General features: G+C 38.3%; 1 protein-coding gene across 4 annotated transcripts in view; it reads left to right on the top strand.

Moving 5' to 3' along the window:
- EMCN (endomucin) overlaps positions 1-13,228 on the top strand; it is a 127,742-nt gene extending 114,514 nt beyond the window's left edge. For all 4 annotated transcript variants that reach the window (XM_061419560.1, XM_061419561.1, XM_061419563.1 and 1 more), the window contains 2 exons: positions 3,946-4,019; positions 12,702-13,228. In XM_061419560.1, coding sequence (XP_061275544.1) covers positions 3,946-3,980 — 35 coding nt within the window. In that variant the 3' untranslated portion in view covers positions 3,981-4,019; positions 12,702-13,228. The remainder of the gene's footprint in view (positions 1-3,945; positions 4,020-12,701) is intronic.
- The last annotated feature ends 10,897 nt before the right edge of the window (positions 13,229-24,125 follow it).

Consider the following 24,125-nt stretch of genomic DNA (forward strand, 5'->3'; position numbering starts at 1 on the left):
ACTCCTTTCCAAATGCTTTTTGTACTACCACAGTTTTTATTAAACTTGATTAAAGTCTCTCCACCATTAACAGGACTTGATGGCTTCTGAAACATCTGAAAACAAATCTCTTTCCATCTCTTCCCATCTTTCGAGATTTATTTGAATATTCTTTCTTTATAAAATTAATCTCACCACACTCAAAGGAAGTTACAGTATCATAATTATTTTTACCTAAATATCCCTTCCCTAATAGTTACATCTTTCCTAAAATATAACTAGAATAAGGTCTGAAATAATTATAAAAATAAAGTCTAAATTTCTATCTCATATATAAAAAATTTTTAATATTTAAAAAATACAGAAAAGAATTTGATAGAACAAATATGTGACTACCCACCATTCAGAATTTATGGTTGTTACTTTTCATGGTATTTGCTACATGGCCTAAGAAACGTACCAACAAACATACGTTAATTAACACACCAAGGTTAGTAACATGAAATTTGAGCTTCAGTGGTCTTAAGAATTAATTGGATTAGTCAAAGGTCAATTTATAAGCTCCAGTCTTGTATCTCAAAATAAATTTTGCCATTTTAGAGGTCAATAAATCATGTTTCCAAGGAAACAGAGCTCTGTAGCAACCCACCTTCAGGGAAAATGCCAGTGGATACTAAACTTCCTGGGTTTTTATAAGCCTCTATGCTTAATGGTTATTGTTCTGAATGTTTTCTCCAGATAAAGCAGTTCCTTGCCCCAAATCTTCCTCCTCTGATTGTCTTGATGTTTATCCATCCATATTTTCTGATTCCTCTAAGTCTGATCTTTCTCAACCAGATATTTTTGTTGAAAATGTAGTCCATAAATGTTTAAAGTTTGATTATTTCAATTGGGAGCTTTCTTTATTGTAAAAGAAAAAGCCTGAGTATACATGAGAATGTGCTTTCAGAAAAAAAAATAAGCACCAAGCATAGCAGATCATGAAGCCCTGTATAAGAACATACAAGATGCCTCTCAGATTTAATTAAAAATCTTGCCAAGTTAAACATCACCATTATTGATTGCAAAATATACATGTGACATGAGGCATTTTAAACTGATTCCCACTTACACCATGTGTCAGAAAGTTAACATAGGTTATCTCATTTTTAACATGTAAGGCTATAAAAATATGAACAAAATTGCCTAAATTAAGGAATACATGATTCCACAAAAGAAAGGAAACACAGTAACACTGAATTTAATTTCAAAGTATTACTTGATTTTGAACCTTTTGAAGGGAGAAAAAGCAGATCTGAAATCATTATAATTTTCCTTTTCTTAGAAAACACTGATAAATTTGTATTATCTTATATTAAGTTCCAACGCTTCAGCATGCTTTCCATGATGTGCCAGATTTCTCTTGCTCAATTTTTGAACCATTTAGTATTAATAACACAAACTCTTCAGATGTCACTCACCTCCTACCCACTGTCCTCCTCCCTGAACTAAGGAGAGACAGCACCTTGGTCTTCTTTGTCTTTCCCACCTGCCCCTCCTGACCATGGTAATAATGCGGTACTTACACATTATTTATATATTGTTAGTATACCAGCACTAGTTAGTATGTTATGGTAATTATTCATTAAATATACACTTTTCTGTTTATTTTTACAAATAAAAGTTCATTTATAAGTAGAAATGAACAAAATTGTAAAGATGAGCGAAAGATTCATAGATGTATAAAGCCATACAGAGATTCAAAATCTATCTTTTTAGCCCTTCAATTTTGACTCAGTCTCTGATGAAGGTGAAAGAGGAGAGTGAAAAAGCTGGCTTAAAACTCAACATTCAAAAAACGAAGATAATGACATCCAGTCCTATCACTTCATGGCGAATAGATGAGGAAAGAGTGGACACAGTGTCAGATTTCATTTTCTCGGGCTCCAAAATCAATGTGGACGGTGACTGCAGCCACTAAATTAAAAGACACTTGCTTCTTGGAAGAAAAGCTATGACAAACCTAGACCGTGTATTCAAAAGCAGAGACAGCACTTTGCCGACAAAGGTCTGTATAGGCAAAGCCATGGTTTTTCCAGTAGTCATGTTTGGATGTGAGAGTTGGACTATAAAGAAGGCTGAGTGCCAAAGAATTGATTCTTTCAAATTGTCGTGCCAGAGAAGACTAGCACCCTCTTGGACCCTCTTGAGGGTCTCTTGGAGAGCAAGATCAAACCAGTCAAGCCTAAAGGAAATCAACCCTGAATATTCATTGGAAGGACTGATGCTGAAGCTGAGGCTCCAATACTTTGACCACCTGGTGTGAAGAGCCAACTCATGGAAAAAACCCTGATACTAGGAAAGATTGAGGGCAGGAGGAGAAGAGGGCAACAGAAGATGAGATGGTTGGTTGGCATCACTTACTCAATGGACCTGAGTTTGAACTAACTCTGGGAGATAGCGAAGGACTGGGAAGCCTGGCATGCTGTAGTTCATGGGGTTGCAAAGAGTCAGACACGACTTAGGGACTGAACGACAACTGCCTTTGCACTAAGGCTTCCTTGCCTGTCCCAGATGTACATGGTCTTTCCACTAACTGTTGATTTGGCAAGTCAGCATGCACTGCTGCCTTGGAATATTTCTTAATGGCTTCAATTGCCATTTTAATATTTGACCTCAATATGCATAATGTAGAATGGAGAAAACAGAGAATAGAAAAAATTAAAAATTACTTATGAGAGACAACCTGGCATCAATACTGGCATTTCCTTCCAGTTGTGTTTTTCTAGGTATAATTGTATTTTGTTTGCTTTTACCATATATGTCATCATTATAAGTATTATTAGAATCATATAATTATTTAATCTCTTCACACTTTCTATTCCCAGCTAGACAGACTGTGGGAGTTATTAAGGGAGATATTAACAATTGTAGTAATTTTCATATGAATTGTTTATGTGACTTCTGGTGGATGGTAGGGGTTCAATAAATGTTTCTTTTGTTTACTTCTTATTCCTGTACTTTATAGCCATGGATTCCAGGAGGTGCTGTGTCTTTTGTAAAATATGCAATAGTGAGCAAAGCGTTGTGCTGGGCCGGGAGCTATTAGGGCTATTGCTCAGAGCCAGACATTTCTTGAAACACAAAATTTAAGGAGCTATTGAAGGGTAATCCCAGGTTTGTTCTTCTTAGATCTCTGGTACTATTATCCCCATGACAGTGCAGGTAAGAGATGAATCAGTTGAGTCCCCAGAAGATGGTCCTAACTGGCAGATAAAAGCCAGAGCAAAGCAATGACATTTATTCTCAAAGCTGGAGACCTTGACTGATATTGGTTTTGTAAAGCATGACTGATGTTGATACTTGAATCTACATGAAAGACACAGGTAATATGAAAGGCTTTGACCACAAATTCAAGAGCACATGAAAATGCTCATGGTCTTTCAGCTTCGCATCATCCTAAGTTAATATTTATCTTTATATTAGATGATGGAAAGATGCTGTTATTTTGAGTAATGTTCCCTACACTGCTTTGTATGTCATCAAAATATTCATGTAAGCCTATAAATTCATTTTCACAAAACTCTCACTGAATTATTTAAACAGAGGAACCTTGAACGTTTTTCCGATAAAATGGCACTTTAAATATATGACATAGTTTTGCTTAGGCAGAGCCAGGTCATGGACCAAGCAAAATTCAATGACTTGTTCTCTTGGGTGCCTCTCTTGCTATCACCTCCCAGCTCACACCATCTACCTGCAGGGAGCAAGTCAGCATCACTCCTCTAGGATAAAAATAAACAATGGCCAAGAAAAGCTCATAAATCTTGGTGAAGGATTTCCAGGCAATAAATACCAAGAGGTAAATTGTGGCTCTGATGACATTCTTGAGGGGAAATTGGACTTTCCTTGGAAAAAAAAAACAAGCTGAGAAACTTTTATTTTCATCCTTATTCACTCTCTGAGCAAAACATACCTTGTTTTTAGGGGAGCATTCTGCACAAGGAAAAACCAAGAACTGACAGCTTGATGAATCCTCTCCACACCTGGGCAATAAATATGTAAGTTTCCTAATTTCATTCACTGAGATACTCATTAATATCTGTTTTGTTAGCCTGCTGCAGCTCAGATTATTTTTATACTTTCATAACCTGAAAAGTTAATGGCTTGTGTCAGTGAAACCATCATTTTCTATTTGTCTAAAAACGAACACGAAGAACACTTGCCAGAGAAATAAATGTCTTGGGGGCTGTAGAAGATTTCTTCCAGTTGTCCTGCCTCCCTCAGGGACAATGCAGTCCATTCTTTCCGCCTTTCGGTAGTGCTCCCACATAGCTGCTGTTTGCCTCTGTCCGGGTCAGCATATGCACACTTCCAGTGGCAGTTAAACAGGGTTCTATTGCTGGGGAAGGATTGCAGGACCCCAGATGACTGTGCTTACAAATTTGCGATTTACTGTGAAAAAAATAAATTGACACCTCAGCTGCCGAAAGGTAAAGAAGCACATCATAGTCAAAGGTTGGCTCAGGGCAAGGGGTCCAGAGATGCCAGATGGGAGATCCAATTGTGCTTCCTCTGTAAGGACCATGCCCAGGTGTGCTTTCTCTGTGGGACTAGGAACAATGGGTGTGCACACAAAGCACCTCAAACAAGTGATCCAAAACATGCTCTCAGCTGGGAGTCTTATACCTGGGTACTCAGGAAGGCACATTCTTGCTGCATAACTAGAGGAGTGAGAGAGCCTTCCAGGTGTCTCAATGAGACCAGTGCAAAGTCTTCAGTCTCATTACACTCATTGTTAATCAATGAATAATTGAAAGCTCTCAAACCTCTGGGTATGAGCAACTGTCATTCTGTGTGAGCCATGCTTTGACCAGGAGTCCATGCAATGCAAGTGTATGTCTTACTGCAGTAAAACAACTCAGGACGATTTCAGGCCTGCTGGAGTCGACCTTTCCGGCTTAGCATAGGATGGTCTTTTGCCTTTCTACAATTGCATAAGAAAATTTTCTTCTGACTTTAGTTTTCACAAGAAACATTAAGTACATGCCCTCACAGTGTCTTATAATTTTTAGAATCTGCAGAAAAATTTACTTTTTGGTAACTAACGGTGAAAAAAACAAAGGACAAATAGGTATATGCCCTGAATTGGCCTGACCGCAATGGTAGTCACTCTGGGTAGTGTCCAGGGGAGGGGAGTATATCACTGTTATGTCCACTACCTAGGTCTACTTCCTAGCACAAGTTCAATGCTGTTATGGATACTCAGCCAGTGTTTACTGAGTAAATGATGCTTCTTTGGCTAAAAGCAGGAGACATCCAGACATATATATCCAGGTCAGAACTTCATCCTTCTCTAGTCAGCAAAAGGTAGGTTAGGATGAGAGAGGAAGCTCTTCCAGATGCAAGATTCGAGAAGCTGAGAAGTTAGAAATTCACGGAGAATGTGTTCAAGCCCTCACCAGTGCATGGAAAGCTTCCTTCCATACCAGCTATGGTTCCTTTGCAATCCTGTGCCTATTGAAAAACAATGCCTTCCAGATTATTAACATGCTCAAATCTTGGTAACTAATTGTCCACTTTGGAGGAAGATGAAGTGTTCAGTTGGAAAGAAAAAGAAAGAAAAGTCTCTATATAGGAGGCAGCCTCAATACAGTCTCTGTACAGAAAATAAGGACGAGTGCTGATCCAAACAAGCTCAACAAAATGAATTATCACCCAATTCCTGTTCCTTTCCACTTTTGTACTTTAAAAATATCCCTAGCCTCTAATCTCTTGTCTTTGGATTTGCAGAAGTAAATAATTTCTGTTGCCTTTCTGAGTAATTGTGAGATTACATAACAATGTTCTGAAGAGTAAAGATGAAAGTAATGGGAAGAAACATGCTTGACATTGGTCAATTCTATTGTCTATTTGTCTTACCCTTTTTCATTTTATTTCTCTTGAATCATTGAACTTTAAATGTAGTAACCAGTAATTGCTTTCTAAAGTATCAACTAGAAATCAAATATCGGCTCAGAAATTCAAGATAAATAGGATACATTTGTGGCTCAGGGGTAAAGAATCCACCTGCAGTGCAGGAGACACAGGAGGCGTGGGTTTGATCCCTGGGTTGGGAAGATCCCCTGGAGGAGGGAATAACAATCCACTCCAGTATTCTTGCCTGCAGAATCCTGTGGACAGAGGAGCCTGGCAGGCTGTGTATCACGGACATGCTTCAGTCGTGTCTGAGTTTTTGAGACCCCATGGACTGTAGCCCACTAGGCTCCCTTGTCCATGGGGTTCTCCAAGCAAGAACACTGAAGTGGGTTGCCCCGCCCTCCTTCAGAGGCTCTTCCCAACCCAGGAATGGAACACGTGTCTCCTTCGGCTCTTGCATTGCAGGCAGATTCTTTACCACTGAGCCACCAGGGAAGACTGGGCTACAGTCCATAGGGTCACAAATAGTCAGACACAACTGAACCAACTTAGCACATGCATTTGAACTAGAAGTTGAAAAAAGAAGCTGAGAAGTCTTTGGATCTGTAGGTAACAGCAAACATATGGACACATTAGCTCATGTTAAAAATGTTCATCTCAGTATAAATGTCTAGATGTATTTAAAGCCTGCTGCTTCATATAATGATCATTTATTTAGTGCAGAGTATTATATTTAATGGAATTCCAGAATACCTTTCATCTATGATCATTGCCCTCTCTGTGAAGTTTGTCTAGTGAGAACATAAATGCACACACAAGAAATAAGAAAATAATTAAGAGAAAAAGATTGAAAACTACATGGCATGATTGATACACTTCATCACTTCAGTCTAGTTCTAAAATCTGAGACCTTCATGTCAGCAAGAGGAAGGTCAGTAAGAGTTTCATAAAATATTATCCTTTCATTGCATATTTATTGCTACATTTAGGAACCATAATTTTTCAGAATAAGAAAATGATTATTTTAGTTTAAACTTTCCCTGTATAATTTATTTAGCTGATACCACCCTCAAAATGGCTATTCGTACAAAACAACTTTTGTTAAGTTTCAAATTTTAGAAATATATTAGCTGTATGTATTTCTATACATATTTGTGCCCTTTTACAGTGCAAATATGCTTTGTTATCTTCTTCTTAGATTGATTTTCTCATGATTAATTAGGAGTGATAGGGTGACATAGCTAAAGGAATTGATTTGCTGTTATATAGAACTTCTACTTAGGTCAGAATTTCTACACAAAAATGCAGAGCAGGAAAGCAACATCTTTTTTCTTATTGATGCCAACAAATAGTCTGAAAAAAAAAAAAAACTGGTTAATAATGAGTGTGAAGGATCATTAGCTAATATTATTTATGAAAGTGAAAGTTACTCAGTTGTGTTGACTCTTTGTGACCCCATGGACTATACAGTCCATGGAATTCTCCAGGCCAGAATACTGGAGTGGGTAGCCTTTCCCTTCTCCAAGGGATCTTCCCAACCCAGGAATTGAACCCAGATCTCCCACATTCAGACGGATTCTTTACCAGCTGAGCCACAAAGGAAGCCCAAGAATACTGGAGTGGGTAGCCTATCCCTTCTCCAGTGGATCTTCCTGACCCAGGAATTGCACCAGGGCCTCCTGCATTGCAGGCAGATTCTTTACCAACTGAGCTATAATGTTATCTATACGTTGCTGTTAGTCGCTCAGTCGTGTCTGACTCTGCAACTCCATGAACTATAGCCCACCAGTCTCCTCTGTCCATGGAATTCTCCAGGGAAGAACACTGGAGTGGGTAAGCTATTCCCTTATCCAGGGGATCTTCCTGACCAGGGATCGAACCCAGGTCTATGACACTGCAGGCAGATTCTTTACCATCTGAGCCAGCAGGGAAGGCCATATCTATATGGGGGAAATGTATAAAGAACTTAATGTAAAAGAAAGACAGTAGAAGAAAATTTAGTTAGGTTTTATTATGTGTCTGATTAAGAATTTTCAAACCATGAAACAATACAAGAAAATTCAATTTCCAAGACAGAAATTTCTACTACATCATGACTTAAAATTTTCAAACGTGTCATAAAGAAAACCATAAATTGGAAAACACTTGCCATAAATACGAGACCAATTAATTAATATTCTAAATACCCAAAGACATTTATACAAATTGGAAAATTTTTAAATGATCCAAGGCCATGAACAGGCAATTCATAGAGGAGAAAATAGAAATGGTAATATAAAATTATAACCTTCAATTTAATTGAGCTTTATTTTTCCAGTATTTAAAAATCATACTGGTGAAACAGATAATTTCATATGCTGCATTTGACAGCATAAATTGGATTAATTGGATTAATCTTTTTGAAGAGCAGTTTGGTAATATTAGCTAAGAGACTTAAAATCTTCACATTTGTCACCTAGTAACTTCACTTTAGGAAATTCTCATAAGGAAATTATTGAAATATTATTAGAAATTAGTATACAGAGAATAGCAGCAAATGTTTAGAAACAGTGTGTCTAATGGTATGGAAATTTCAAATAAATTATTTTTCATCCTATTGATGACATTACACAGCTAACAAAAACAAATAACTCTCAAGATAATTTTTTAATTGCACATAAACATGTCTTTCCAACTGTGGTGTTGGAGGACTCTTGAGAGTCCCTTGGACTGCAAGGAGATCCAACCAGTCCATCCGAAAGGAAATCAGTCCTGAATATTCCTTGGAAGGACTGATGCTGAAGCTGAAACTCCTTTGGCCTCCTGATTTGAAGAACTGACTCATTTGAAAAAAAAAACCTGATGCTGGGAAAGATTGAAGGAGGGAGGAGAAGGGGACAACAGAGAATGAGATGGTTGGATGGCATCACTGACTCGATGAACATGAGTTTGAGTAGACTCCTGGAGTTAGTGATGGACAGGGAGGCCTGGCACGCTGCAGTCCATGGGGTTGCAAAGAGTCGGACATGACTGAGTGACTGAAATGAACTGAACTGAAACAAACTGAAACATGTCCAAGATATAGGGCTGCCTGCCAATGCAAGAGACACAGGTTCACTCTCTGGGTTGGAAAGATCCCCTGGAGAAGGAAATGGCAAATCACTCTGGCATTCTTGTCTGGGAAATCCTATAGACAGAGGAGCCTGGCAGGGCTACAGTCCATAAGGTCATAAAAGAGTTGGACACTACTGAGTAACTAAACAGCAACAGTGTCCAAGATAAATCTTAAATGAGAGGGAAAACAATTTTAGAATTGAACAGAAGTCCTTTTAATTGTTCTGAGACCAATCCTATGCTGTAAAAGGCAGGGGACTGGCTGCCACCTGGTCACTCCCTTGCCAGTAGTTCCTCTGTCCATTCTGCTGTGAGTCACCTACCCATTTAAGATATGAGGGGAATCTCAGATCAATAAAGAACCAGGAATAAGCAAGACCAGTAACTTGTATGAAAGTCTCTTCCCACAGATCTTTAACAAAATGGAATATTACCCGTTTCTACTTTTCTCCCAGATATAATTCACTGTACTTTTGTAATTTTCTAAATGATACCCTTGATAATCTAAAAGCATCTTCATGAACTTCCGGAAGAGCTTAATATGTTTTTCAATTATTTTTCTTACATTTAAAATGAATGATGAGGGCTAGAAAGAAAACATCACAAGTAAAAAGAGATTTATTTTCCAATCCTAGTCTATAGCCCTGAACGAATTTCTTTATAATGCTTTACACTGCGTTCAACATCCATAAAACCAGGATAGAAAGGTCTTTTCTCCTAAAACCATTGTGCTCCTCTGTTTATAAAGTACTGTCGATATGGTTAAAGAATCTAACATGATATTTTATTATTAAAGCAATCATTAATTTTTTAAAGAATCACAAATATACAATATTTAGGGTTGTGAAAGATTCCATGACCATAAAGTTTTGTATTATCATTGAAGCTGGCACACTGAGTTTTAGAGGGATTATAATGTTGGAAAGAAAGTTTATGCTGGTATTGTATAGACATTCAAACTGGAACATCAACTAATGAATAAAATCATTAATGAAGCAAGCAAAATCTGTTTCTTGAGAAAGACTGTCAATGTGGAATACACTCTGATGACAACCCCAGTTTGTTCCTATTGTTGATTTCTGATCTTTAAGGAGAAAAAATTATCAGTGCCACATTAATCCTGACCATTATCCTACTCACACAAATCAAAATATTTACCTAGCTGATCTATGGTGCAAACACTTAGCTTCGCTTGGAAGCTCACCTACAGAGGATTATGGTTCAGTTGAAGAAAAAAGCGACAGAAATCTTACTCTGCTAAGTACTAGACCAGATATTAAGAGGAACATGACATGGTTGCTGTCCTGAAGAAGCTTAGACTCGTGGCAAGATATACAAATAAGATCATTTTAGCAGAATATGGTAAATAAGATAGTAAAGAATCTGCCCTCAATGTGGGAGACCAGGGTTCAATCCCTGGCTCGGGAAGATACCCCAGAGAAGGGAATGGTAACCCACTCCAGTATTCTTGCCTGGAGAATCCCACAGACAGAGGAGCCTGGTGGGCTACAGTCCATGGGGTCACAAAGAGTCAGACATGGCTAAGTAACTTTCACTTTATGTAAAGATAGCCATAGTACCTTGAAGTTTAATGATAAATTTCTCAGAGAATTTAGTATTTAAGTTGAGATTTACAGGATAAGAAAAAAAGTGGCCTAGGTTTTTCTAGACACAGGGAGCAGCATGTGTAAATGCAAAGAATTGTGAAACTGCATGGGGTATGGAAAATTTTATAGAAAACTGTTTACCCTAGAGCTGTTCTTTATGTATGTGCTGCAGGGTCAGGAACCGTTGATTCTGTTCCACAATGAGATTAAGTACAGCCTCTGAGTGTAAGCATTTAAAATTGTTATAGCGATCTGATATTGCTTCAACATTTTACTCATGTGATTTTATTTTAAAAAATACCAGTTTGCAACTGATTAGAGATGTTTAAAAAAGCCAACCTGGTCCATAGATAATGTAGGAAGCACAGTTCTAGAAGATAGAGCTCAGTGCCAGCAGGGCTGATGAGTGAGGGTGAAGCAGTTGAGGGTACCAGATCATAAGAGGGGTTGGCTAAGCTACAGTGTACAGGACTCCACATGGAGAGAATGAAATGCTTTCTTTTCCTAAGCAGAATAAAATCAGATTATTTCCTTTTTATTAATGCCGTCAAGAAGCCATTTATTCATTTCGGGAGACTCTCTGACCTTGAATGTAGAACACACCCAGGAAATTAGTCCAAAATCTGAGAGTGCGGACTGTTTCTCAGTCATCCCAGTAATCGCTGTACTTCTTCTAGAATTACACCATGCTCTTGCCTGGGCTGGACCATCTGTCGGCCACAAGTACTCTGGAAGGACATTAGAAATGCCCTGCTTTAAAAAAAAAAAAAAGAAAAGAAATGCCCTGCTTTACAGTCATTTCCGCAGACTAAGGCTTGACATGGACCCTCTGTCCACTCTTGGCTCTTCAAAGCATCCCCCAAACCATGGCAACTAGTGTCCCTCTTCCTCCCAGGCAAGGCAGCAGTGCACTGGTTCCTACCAAAGGCCCTGCCTCCATCAACCACACCACGAGGGAGTAAAATGCAAGTCTCCACCCTGGTCCCCCTGCCCACCCCAACCCCACCGTGTCATTCTCCTCCCAGATTCCAGCAAACCACTGGCATTGCCACCAGCAGCATGAAAAGGCACCTAAGCCTTCGATGTCGGGGGCGTGTGCCCCTTTCCCAATTAAAGCACAGAAACTTCAGGCTTCTGTTCCTTTTCAGACCAACACAGACAGTTGTTTCTGTACTGCAAATGAGAAAACCCAAAGTAATAAACTAAAGCCTTCCTGTGAAGGAGAGGTGGAGAGTGCCCCTTCATTCTCCTCCCCAGTACACAGCAGCAAAGCATGAAAGTTGCCAATAAATTTCATAACATTGTTACCCCAAGCAACAGTCCTTGAATGATGTCCCATTAATGATTGGGTACAGCGAAGTGTTTTAATCAGAAGACGAATATGGTGAGATTTGTGCTTGAAACACATCACTGAGTATTTAATGTGGAAGATCAAGAGTGATAAGACTAGAAGCAGAGAAGTCAGAGGGCCATTGCAGTTCTGACTATCCCAAGTCTGTAGCTGGAATGGAAATGAAGCAGCAGTATGGAATAGAGAAGTGTCCGGAAAATAAAATTCTCCAGAGGTGGTGATTGTGTGAATGTAGGCATTGTGGGTGAGGACTATTAGGGGTATAGATTATGGCTGCACTTGTAGCTTGATTGTCTGCATGGATTGTGGAGGAAAGAGAAAAGGTTGGAACTACTGAGCAAGAGGGAATAGGTTTGGGAGGCACTCTAGTGGGTTTCCTTTCAGACTTGTTGAGGTTGAAGTGCTTCTGGGACATTCCAGTGACTCTATATGTGTGTGTGTTAGTTGCTCAGTTGTGTCTGACTCTTCGCAACCCCATGGACTATATAGCCCACCAGCCTCCTCTGTCCATGGAATTCTCCAGGCAAGAATACTGGAATGGGTTGTCATTCCCTTCTCCAGGGGGCCTTCCCAACCCCAGAGTCGAACCCAGGTCTCCCACGTTGCAGGCAGATTCTTTATTGTCTGAGCCACCAGGGAAGCCCTTTCAATGACTCTACTGGGTGGAAAAATTCAGCTGGTCACTAAAATTTCTTACCAAGCGATGGTCTTCCTCCAGCATCTCTACTTCTTCCCTTTCTTGTAATCTGAACTTGTTTGTTTCCCCCCAACAGGCTTACTCTTCAGCTTCAATGCTCCATGGGGAGAAAGCCCTGTGGAATCAATCCTGACTGCCAATCCTGCTCGCCAGTCACCTGTCCCAATGAAGTGATGTCCAGATGACATGCAATAATCTAATAGAATCAGAAAGAATCATGCGGCTCCCCTATCCTTTAGGATGTGAAGAAGTGCATTACCGCATTTTATAGGAATACTATGTTCCTAGGAGAGTGGATTTTAGGAGGGGCATCTGTGAGCAGTTAACCTGACAGACCAGCAGGTGGTTTCACTGATGAAATCTGTCCCTTCAATTTAAAGTTTTCAGAACCAACAGTTTTCATCCATGGAGACTTTTCTACTTTTTTATTGTTCTTATATTACCTAATGTTTGTATTTATTGTTTTCCACTATGTTAACACAGGGGAAATTCGCAACTGTATTATTAAATATTGGGTCAAAATCCTGCCTTGCCACTTTGTACATAAAGATATTTTATTTGTACTTTCATATGTTGCTGTTAATAAATAATTACTGTACTCAACACACTAAAAATATCATAATGTGACTGAAAATGCAATAGTATTGTCTTCCCATAATTATGAGTATTTGGGGATTGATTATTAGAATATGAGAGCTCACTAATGAAAGGCATCTAAGAAGTGAGAAAGGGACAAAGGATTCACACACTAGACCCTGTTCATGGGAAGTCAATTTACCATCTCTTTGGTATTTCTCTTTGTAATTCACAGTATGTAACAAGGATGTAAGGGCATTTATGACACTCTGTACCACATTCATTAAGAAGATAACAAGACTGAGACTTTTCATACATCATTTGATTGATACTCTCTCTGTGCATATTTTATTTCTTTTAGAAATATAATGATTTGTTCTAGCAGTCATTGTTAAATCTCCAGTTTATATCAACATTTCATAAATACATAATTATGATATTATTTTTCAGAGTATCACTTTCCTAAAAATACCATATGATTATAGCTACCATTCCATTGGGGTATATTGTTCAGTTGAAAGTTGAAAGCTGATGGATTAACCTTGACCACTCCTTGACACAAGGGATCAAAACATCATGTTGCTTGAAGTCCTTTGGAAAGCTGTGGAATGCACAAATTGACAGTGGCAGCTCTGTAAATTTTATGATTACATCAACTGATTTCCCAATGCCTCAGCAGGTAAAAAATCCACCTGCTAATGCAGGAGACGAGGATCCCCTGCAGGAGAACATGGCAACTCACTCAATATTCTTGCCTGGAGAATCCCATGGACAGAGGAGCCTGGCGGGCTATAGTCCATGGGGTCACAAAGAGTTGGACATGACTGAAGCAACTGAGTACACAACAAGCTTATTTCAGCATTAAATTATCTTAGTGAAAAGAGGACAATTTAGTGGAGAAAGAAGAGCCTATTTAAACCTACCTTTTACAATTGATTTTTTTGCAGTGTATTTTAAAATGGTCAGCATTAAGGATTATGTAAATAATCATTTTGGTTTTCACCTCTCAATATCTGGGCAGCTTCTAATCAAGGAAATCAGAAAGCATATTTGCATTTCTGACTGGTGTCTCTTTATGTTTCTTTGAGAAGAAAAATGAAGTAAAAAAAGTAAAAGAAAGCAGGAGGGTATGCGTGTGTGCTAAGTCGCGTTAGTCGTGTCCGACTCTGTGCAACTCTATGGACTGTAGCCCGCCAGACTCCTCTGTCCATGGAATTCTCCAGGCAAGAATACCGGAGTGGGTTGCCATGCCCTCCTCCGAGGGATATTCTCGACCCAGGGATCAAACCCGTGTTTCTTATGTCTCCTGTACTGGCAGGTGGGTTCTTTACCACTAGCGCCACCTGGGAAGGCAAATAGAGTATAGAAAAAGGCAAAGATCTCCAATGCATACACTTTCCCTTGAGAGGTGCTTTGCCCATGCTCAACTCTACTCTAGAAGTCTTCAAATGGGTGCAACAGTGGCTAGAGCATGCCAAGCGTGGAGCATTTGTCTTTAAAAGGAAAATATCCCAACACCCCTAGAATGCTTTACAGATGTCCTCAGCAAAAAGGTACAAATTCTTCTGCAATTTAAATTACTACAAGTGATATGTTATTCTGGCTTTTATAAAAATCATTTTCTTGACCTTTAATAAAGATTGTTGGGAGAGAGTTTATAAGGATCAGGAAAAGGGAAAGCTTTTTAATCATAATGAAAGGATGAAATTTATTCTAGTTCAAGAATTATACATAAAGAACATGATTTATACTTACAACTATAGCGTTAAATCTTTAAAAAGTCAAAGTGATAAGAGGATTGAGGAATTTGCAGAGATATTCAGGACATTTTGTAATGTCAATCTCAGAGGTAATGTCTGCATTTTTATAAGTCAACTTGAACTTCTGTTGAAATAGGGTATTTGGTTTTCAAGCCAAAATTATCTTTAGCCATATGTGTTTTAATTATATGATTTAGATCAAAGGCAAACCTTTCTATGCATTTGTTCTGCACGACAATATGAATATAATTTAAGTCTGTCAGTAGTCAAAACAGAAACAAGAGCTAATTAACTGCTGTCATCTGAGAATAAGCGGATGTTGTTGGCTGACACCCTGGTTGTGATCAGCCAGCAGAGAAAGACTTCTAAATTCCCCCTGACTGAGCTGAAATATCCCCTTGCAATCTGATAGATCTGAGGATCATCTTTGGACAATGATAAACCGCATGCTAGCTTTTCCTAGTTTTTCTCTACAAAGCCCTTCTTGTGATCATTCGAGATTTTATGGGGCTCTAAAAAGAAAAGTGGATAAGTCTTTTAAAACTTGTGCTTTGAGTGACAGTCTAAGAACTATGAATTTGTTCATTATTGCCTAGAATTAAAGATATACATCATTGGGATTAATTAACTAGTAGGGACCCTGAACTGAGAATATATCACACATTACCTACAAATCTTCCAGTCAAAATTTCCCCACAAATAAGACTTCTCATGTATCCTTGAATAAGTTTACTTTGTCCTTTCTTCAAGGGGATTTATCCTATGGGCTTGAATACACATTTTTCCTGTTCTGGGTACTTTTTAAAGGAAAAACAGTTTTGATAAATAATGGGAAAAAACCTATCTTGTCCATCAATATTGCATTCCTAAACTTGAATTCGGAAGTCTACCCAAGTATCATTGGTTGGTGTCTGAGGCACTGTGCTAAAGCCTGTCACTGTGTCTAGGCACTGTGCTAAAACCTTCACATTCATTATCTCAGGTAATAGAACAACAGTAGTAAGACACAATTTCTAATATTAAATTATTACTTGTATTATTATTTTTTATCAGCATCAGCATATTTGTGTTAGATACGTAGAAACCAAGACAGAAGAATAGCTTACCCAAGGTTGTACAACTAGTAAACGGTAAAAATTTGGATTCCACCCTAAATCCCAAATCCTTTCTCTTCATCACTTTACCACTCTGTCTTTCTAATCTCAATTTACTTATCTATAAAAGGAGTGAAAGCATTGTGCTCCTAGATATAGTTAAAACAGGGGCCACTTTATCATTCCTTTATAAACAAAGATGACAAAGTCATGCATTAATCCCAGCAGATATCCAAAAATGCTACCAAAATTAGGAAGTTAATTTGTGAACAGTTGCAGAATATAAGATCAATATACAGAAGCAACTGAATTACTTAGTAGCCAAAAAAAAAAGAAAATTAACATATACCATTTACACCATTGCCAGAAATATAAGACTCTGAAGGATAAAGTTTACAAAATAAGTGCACTCCCTGTACACTTAATGGAGAAGGCAATGGCACCCCACTCCAGTACTCTTGCCTGGAAAATCCCACGGACAGAGGAGCCTGGTAGGCTGCAGTCCATGGGGTCGCTAAGAGTTGGACATGACTGAGCAACTTCACTTTCACTTTTCGCTTTCATGCATTGGAGAAGGAAATGGCAACCCACTCCAGTGTTCTTGCCTGGAGAATCCCAGGGGCTGGAGAGCCTGGTAGGCTGATATCTATGGGGTCACACAGAGTCGGACACGACTGAAGTGACTTAGCAGCAGCAGCAGCTGTACGCTTAAAACTGGCAAATTTCTAGGGGAAATTAAAGCATAGTAAATCATGGATTAAAAGACAATATTATTAAGATGTTCTATTCAAATTTATCTACAGATTTATTACAGTTTTAGAACAAATCTAGTTTTCTTCTTTGTAGAAATCGATGATTCCAATGTTTATATGGATAAATAAAATGGACTTAGAATAGTTAAAATATTTTTTAAAAGCATAAAACTGGAAGACTCACACTACTGGGTTTAAAGACTTATTTCAAATCAAGACTGTTTAGAACTGACCTATGAATTGAATTTAATCAATGAAACAAAATAGAGATTACAGAAAGAATTAAATGTATGCTTTCCCCGTATATACACATGAAAATATGGTCAACTGTTTTTGACAAGGATGCCACAATAATTCAATGGGAAAGGACAGTCTTCTCAACAAATTATTCTAGAATTCAATGTGCAGAAAAAGCAAAGCTCAACATTTACCTCATACTGCTACTCTAAATGCGTCATAACCTTAAACATTTAATCCAGACCTATAACATTTGCATTCTTTAATGTTGGTAAAGACTTCCTAGACAAGGCCCCTAAGGCCCAAATTAAAGACAATATGGTAAGTCAACCTTTATCTAAACTAAAAATTCTGCTCTTCAAATGAACATTAATAAGCTGAAAATGCAAAGCCAAAGAATAGGAGAAAATATTTACATTATATTTGTCTGACAAATGGCTTATATTTAGGACATAAAGGAGACTCAAAAAAAAAAAAAAAGAAGAAGAAGTCAATCTACTGAGAAACAGAAAAAATTATGAAACGACAATTCACAAAAGAAGATAATCCGATTTTCTGATAAGCACAGGAAAAGATACTCAGTATCATTTAATCATCAGGAAAATGCAAATTTAAAACTCCAGTGATAGAAACTAAAGCAGTACGGAGGGTAACCTCTAAGGAAATTAATAGATTATAACAGCGTTTATAGTTTCTTTTCCAGCCTTGTGTGTTGGCTCTATTCGACCTCATGGACTGTAGGATGTCAGTCTCCTCTGTCCCTGTGCTTTTCCAGGCCAGAATACTGAAGTGGGTTTTCACTACCTTCTCCAGGGGATCTTCCCGACCCAGAGATTGAAGCCATGTCTCCTTTGTCTCCTGCATTGCAGGCAGATTCTTTACCCACTGAGCCATCAGGGAAGCCTTGTTGTGGCATAATTGACAAATAAAATTTGTACGTAATATTTAGAGTGCATAATATGATGATATATATGTGTGTGTGTGTGTGTGTATGCATGTGTGTGTGTATGTGTGTATAGTATATAGGGCTTTGGTTTCTGGTAAAAACACTTAAGATGTAATCTCTTAATAAATTTCAGTTATACAATACAATATTATTAACTATAGTCACTATGCTGTATATTAGATCCCAAGATATATTCATCTTATGCCTTAAAGTTTGTACCCTTTAACCAACATTTCCCCATTTTCCCTACCCCATAGTTTTTGTAACCACCATTCTACTCTCTGGTTCTATGAGTTCAACATTTTTAGATTCATTATATAAGTGACATCACACAGTATTAATTTTTTCATTATCGTTTTTATTTAAAAAATAAATTTCATGGATTTATAACTAAAAAATCAAACTGCAGTAAAATATCACTATATATCCATGAGGTAAGGAGGTAAGTCGCTTCAGTTGTGTCCGACTCTGTGCGACCCCAAAGACGACAGCCCATCAGGCTCCACCTTCCCTGGGATTCTCCAGGCAAGAACACTGGAGTGGGTTGCCATTTCCTTCTCCAATGTATGAAAGTGAAAAGTGCAACTGAAGTCGCTCAGTCTTCGACTTGGCGACCCCATGGACTGCAGCCTACCAGGCTCCTCTGTCCATGGGATTTTCCAGGCAAGAGTACTGGAGTGGGGTGCCATTGCCTTCTCCAAGGAATAGCTAAAATTACTAAGGCCGATAATGCCAAGTGTTGATGGAAATATGGAGAAACTAGAGCTCTCATACACTGCTAGTGGGAATGTAGCAATTTGGAAAACAATTTAGCAGACTCTTCCTGAAAGAAAGTTTAAAAATTAAACGTATACTACTCATATGACACAGCATCTCTATTCATATGCATTTACCAAAGACAAGTGAAAACATGTGTCCTGGCTATTCAAAGATCTGTAAACAAATGTTCATATTAGATTTATTCATAATAGCCAAAAGCTTCCAAACAAATTATGGTATGGTCACACAAAGGAATACCGCTTAGAAATAAAATGGAACAATTTACTAATACAACAAAAGCAACAGAAAAAACATTATGCATTATGCTGTAAAAAAGAAGCTATATATAGTAGAATGCATACTTTATGACTCCATTTATATAAAGCATTAGAAAAGAAATGAGATCAGTGGCTGTCTTGAGCCAGAACATAAGGGAAATGCCAACAAAGGGAATTTTTTGAGATGAGAGAAGTTTCCATAGTTTGATTATGGTGTTGATTATATGTGGATACATATTTTCCAATCCTCAAGCTGTAGACTTAAAATGGGTGTATTTTATATGTAAAATATACCTTAATAAAATAGACTTTATATTGTTTAATTATTTTTAATAATTAGTGATATTATGCATCTTTTCATGTGCTTTTTGGCCATCTATATGACTTTTTTGGATAAATGTCTATTTAGGTATTCTGCTCATTAAAAAATTTTTTTTATAGTTGAGCTGCTGATCTGTTTGTATATTTTGGAGAAAATTCCTTGTTGATCACATCATTTGAAAATATTTTCTCCCATTCTGTGAGTTGTTTATGATTTCCTTTGCTGTGCAAAAACTTTTAAGTTTGATTGTATCTTAAGCAGACTTCTCTAGTATCAGGTTTTTGTGGTATCTGTGTACTCCCTTGTTCAAGGCCTGTGTGTATGTCTCTGTGTATGTGTTTGTGTGTGTAATAAAGGAGAGAGTTTCTTCAGTGTGTTGGCAATATACTATCAGAAGGCTTCTCATCCTGCTTTTATAATACAGTACATTAATGTGTTCATTTAAATTATAAATGTAAGTACAGTTCAGGATTTATAGGATTTTTCTTGGAACTAAAACTGAAATAAAGGCATTTAAAACAAAAACTGTCAGCCACTACATTGCTATTCCCATTGCAATGCCATTTAATTATCTCAAAGAGTTTGGATGATTTGATTGATTAGAAGAGGCACAGATGAGATTTTTGCTGGCTTTGCAGTAGAACCCACTTATTTGCTGAGTGTGGTACCACTGTTTGCAATATGTGTGTTACAAGAGGCGGGTTTTAATTAATATGTGTATTATCTAAAAACTGTAGTTTAGGAAAGTATCGAACTTCACTTTAGCATCCTTGGCAGATGTGCCCAGTCTCAGCTCATTATTGTTGCTAAGATATGACCCACTTCCTGAGACTGGAATGTGTTTTTATTTCAAAAGAAGACTAGTTCCTCAAATCTGATAGCTGAGCTTCCCACTCTGTGGAGGTTCTGGGTGTGAAGTGTAGAAATGAAGTTGAACTGCCTGGATAGAAAAATGTGGGAAGATTTCAAAGGTTGAAGTTTTAAGAAGTATGTGTGGGAAGAGAATAGAAATTGAAATCACCTGTTAATACCAAATGTTAATAGTTATCATTATCATCATCATCCTCAATAAAGCTATTTTTAACCACCTATTAGTCCAAGCTATTTTTTTGACACCAGAGTTACCATAGACACCATAAGTGATAATTCTAGGTGCATATTGTATAGAAGGGTTCCCAAACTCCAGGATCTAATGCATGATGATATGAGGTGGAACTGATGTAATAATAATAGAAATAAAGTGCACAGTTTCTAAAGTTGAACAGTTCAATGAGAACCTACAAGAACTTCTAGAACTAACACCCAAAAAAAGATGTCCTTTTCATTATAAAGCACAGGAATGCAAAAGTAGGAAGTCAAGAAATACCTGGAGTAACAGGCAAATTTGGCCTTGGAATACAGAATGAAGCAGGGCAAAGGATACTAGAGTTTTGCCAAGAGAATGCACTGGTCAGAGCAAACACCCTCTTCCAACAACACAAGAGAAGACTCTACACATGGACATCACCAGATGGTCAATACCGAAATCAGATTGATTATATTCTTTGCAGCCAAAGATGGAGAAGCTCTATACAGTCAGCAAAAAAAGACCAGGAGCTGACTGTGGCTCAGATCATGAACTCCTTATTGCCAAATACAGACTTATATTGAAGAAAGAAGGGAAAACAACTAGACCATTCAGGTATGACATAAATCAAATCCCTTATGATTATACAGTGTAAGTGAGAAATAGATTCAAGGGATTAGATCTGATAGACAGACTGCCTGAAGAACTATGGACAGAGGTTCGTGACATTGTACAGGAGGCAGGGATCAAGACCATCCCCAAGAAAAAGAAGTGTAAAAAGGCAAAATGGTTGTCTGAGGAGGGCTTACAAATAGCTGTGAAAAGAAGAGAAGTGAAAGGCAAAGGAGAAAAAGGAAAGATATACCCATTTGAATGCAGAGTTCCGAAGAATAGCAAGGAGAGATAAGAAAGCCTTCCTTAGTGATCAGTGCAAAGAAATAGAGGAAAACAATAGAATGGGAAAGACTACAGCACTCTTCAAGAATATTAGAGCTACCAAGGGAATATTTCTTGTAAAGATGGGCAGAATAAAGGACAGAAATGGAATGGAACTAACAGAAGCAGACGATATTAAGAAGAGGTGGCAAGAATACACAGAAGAACTATACAAAAAAGACCATCATGACCCAGATTAATCATGATGGTGTGATCACTCACCTAGAGCCAGACATCCTGGAAATCGAAGTCAAGTGGGTCTTACAAAGCATCACTACAAACAAGCTAGTGGAGATGATGGAATTATAGTGAAGCTGTTTCAAATCATAAAAGATGATGCTGTAAAAGTGCTGCACTCCCAAGTTTTCCAAATTTGCTGGCATATTGAGTGCAGCACTTTCACAGCATCATCTTTCAGGATTTGAAATAGCTCAACTGGAATTCCTTCACCTCCACTAGCTTTGTTTGTAGTGATGCTTCCTAAGGCCCACTTGACTTCACATTCCAGGATGTCTAGCTCTAGGTTAGTGATCACACCATGGTGATTATCTTGGTCATGAAGATCTTTTTTGTACAGTTCTTCTGTGTATTCTTGCCACCTCTTCTTAATATCTTCTGCTTCTGTTAGGTCCACACCATCTATGCCCTTAATTGTGCCCATCTTTGCATGAAATGTTCCCTTGATATCTCTAATTTTCTTGAAGAGATCTCTAGTCTTTCCCATTCTATTGTTTTCCTCTATTTCTTTGCATTGATTGCTGAGGAAGGCTTTCTTATCTCTCCTTGCTATTCTTTGGAACTCTGCCTTCAAATGGGTATATCTTTCCTTTTCTCCTTTGCTTTCCATTTCCCTTCTTTACACAGCTATTTGTAAGCCCTCCTCAGACACCCATTTTGCTTTTTTGCATTTCTTTTTCTTGGGGACGGTCTTGATTCCTATCTCTTGTACAATCTCACGAACCTACTTCTGCTTTATTGACTATGCAAAAGTCTTTGAGTGTGTGGATTACAACAAACTGTGGAAAATTCTTAAAGAGACGGGAATACCAGACCACCTGACCTGCCTCCTGAGAAATCTGTATGCAGGTCAGGAGGGAACAGTTACAACTGGACACGGAACAACAGACTTGTTCCAAATCCGGAAAGGAGTACGTCAAGGCTGTATATTGTCACCCTGCCTATTCAACTTATATGCAGAGTACGCCATGAGAAATGCTGGGCTGGATGAAGCACAAACTGGAATTAAGATTGCCAGAAGAAATATCAATAACTTCAGATATGCAGATGACACCACCCTTATGGCAGAAAGCAAAGAAGAACTAAAGAGCCTCTTGATGAAAGTAAACGAGGAGAGTGAAGACATTGGCTTAAAAGTCAACATTCAGAAAATTAAGATCATGACATCCAGTCCCATCACTTCACAGTAACTAGATGGGGAAATAGTAGGAGCAGTGACAGACTTCATATTTTTGGGCTTCAAAATCACTTCAGATGGTGACTGCAGCCATGAAATTAAAAGACATTTGCTATTGGAAGAAAAGTTATGACCAACCTAGACAGTATATTAAAAAGCAGAGACTTTGCCAACAAAGGTCTGTCTAGTTAAAGCTATGGTTTTTCCAGCAGTCATGTATGGATGTGAGAGTTGGGCTATAAAGAAAGCTGAGTGCTGAAGAATTGATGCTTTTGAACTGTGGTGTTGGAGAAGACTCTTGAGAGTTCCTTGGACTGCAAGGAGATCCAACCAGTCCATCCTAAAGGAAATCAACCCTGAATATTCATTGGAAGAACTGATGCTAAAGCTGAAACTCCAATGCTTTGGCCACCTGATTCAAAGAACTGACTTCTTAGAAAAGACCCTGGTGCTGGGAAAGATTAAAGGCAGGAGGAGAAGGGGACAACAAAGGATGAGATGGTTGGATGGCATGACTGACTCAATGGACGTGAGTCTGAGTGAACTCCGGGAGTTGGTGAGGGACAGGGAGGCCTGGCATGCTGCGATTCATGGGGTCACAAAGAGTCAGACACGACTGAGTGACTGAACTGAACTGAAAGGGCACAATAAACATAATGTGCTTGAAACATCCTGAAACGCTTCCCTCCTCGCAGTCCGTTGAAAAACCATCTTCCACATAACCCATCCCTGGTGCCACAAAGGTGTGGGACTCACCGCTGGATGGATGATACACGTAGCTTAAGAGGAGAGCTCTTTATGACTTACTGCTAATGTATATGGGCAGGTGACGTGAAGTGATTAAACTGCAAACCCAGTATTATGTGGCAATGCCTGTTCTCCAAACTGTGTACACTGGGCACAGAGCACAGGCATGAAATGATGAGCTCTGCACGCGAGGGGAGCTGGGTTCCATCAGTTATCCCCTCAATTCAGAGATGGTGATATTAAGGTTTGGGAGAAGATTAAGCAAAATCATGCATGCAAATCATTGAGCACAATGACTAGCATATAAACAAGCATGAAAACAATAACTTCAAAACAGAATGAGATTAAATGTAGCAGAGGATGAATACAGACTAATAATTAAGTGTATGAAGCTGGAGCATAAATATAAGCCACTTTCTGGAAAAGTTTGGCCTCTCTTTCTATAGGCATTGAAGAAACTATAAATGTATTTCAACCAAGTAGAATCTTAGGGAGGCAAGAAACAGTTAAAGGATGATGCAGCATCAGATCTTCTTATTTTGCTTTTTAAATAATTTTTTAACGCTGAAAGGAAGGAAAAGAGCACAGTCACAAGCATTTCCAAAAGAATATA

The sequence above is a fragment of the Bos javanicus genome, chromosome 6 (genome assembly GCF_032452875.1).
Source record: "Bos javanicus breed banteng chromosome 6, ARS-OSU_banteng_1.0, whole genome shotgun sequence".
Lineage (NCBI taxonomy): Eukaryota > Metazoa > Chordata > Mammalia > Artiodactyla > Bovidae > Bos > Bos javanicus.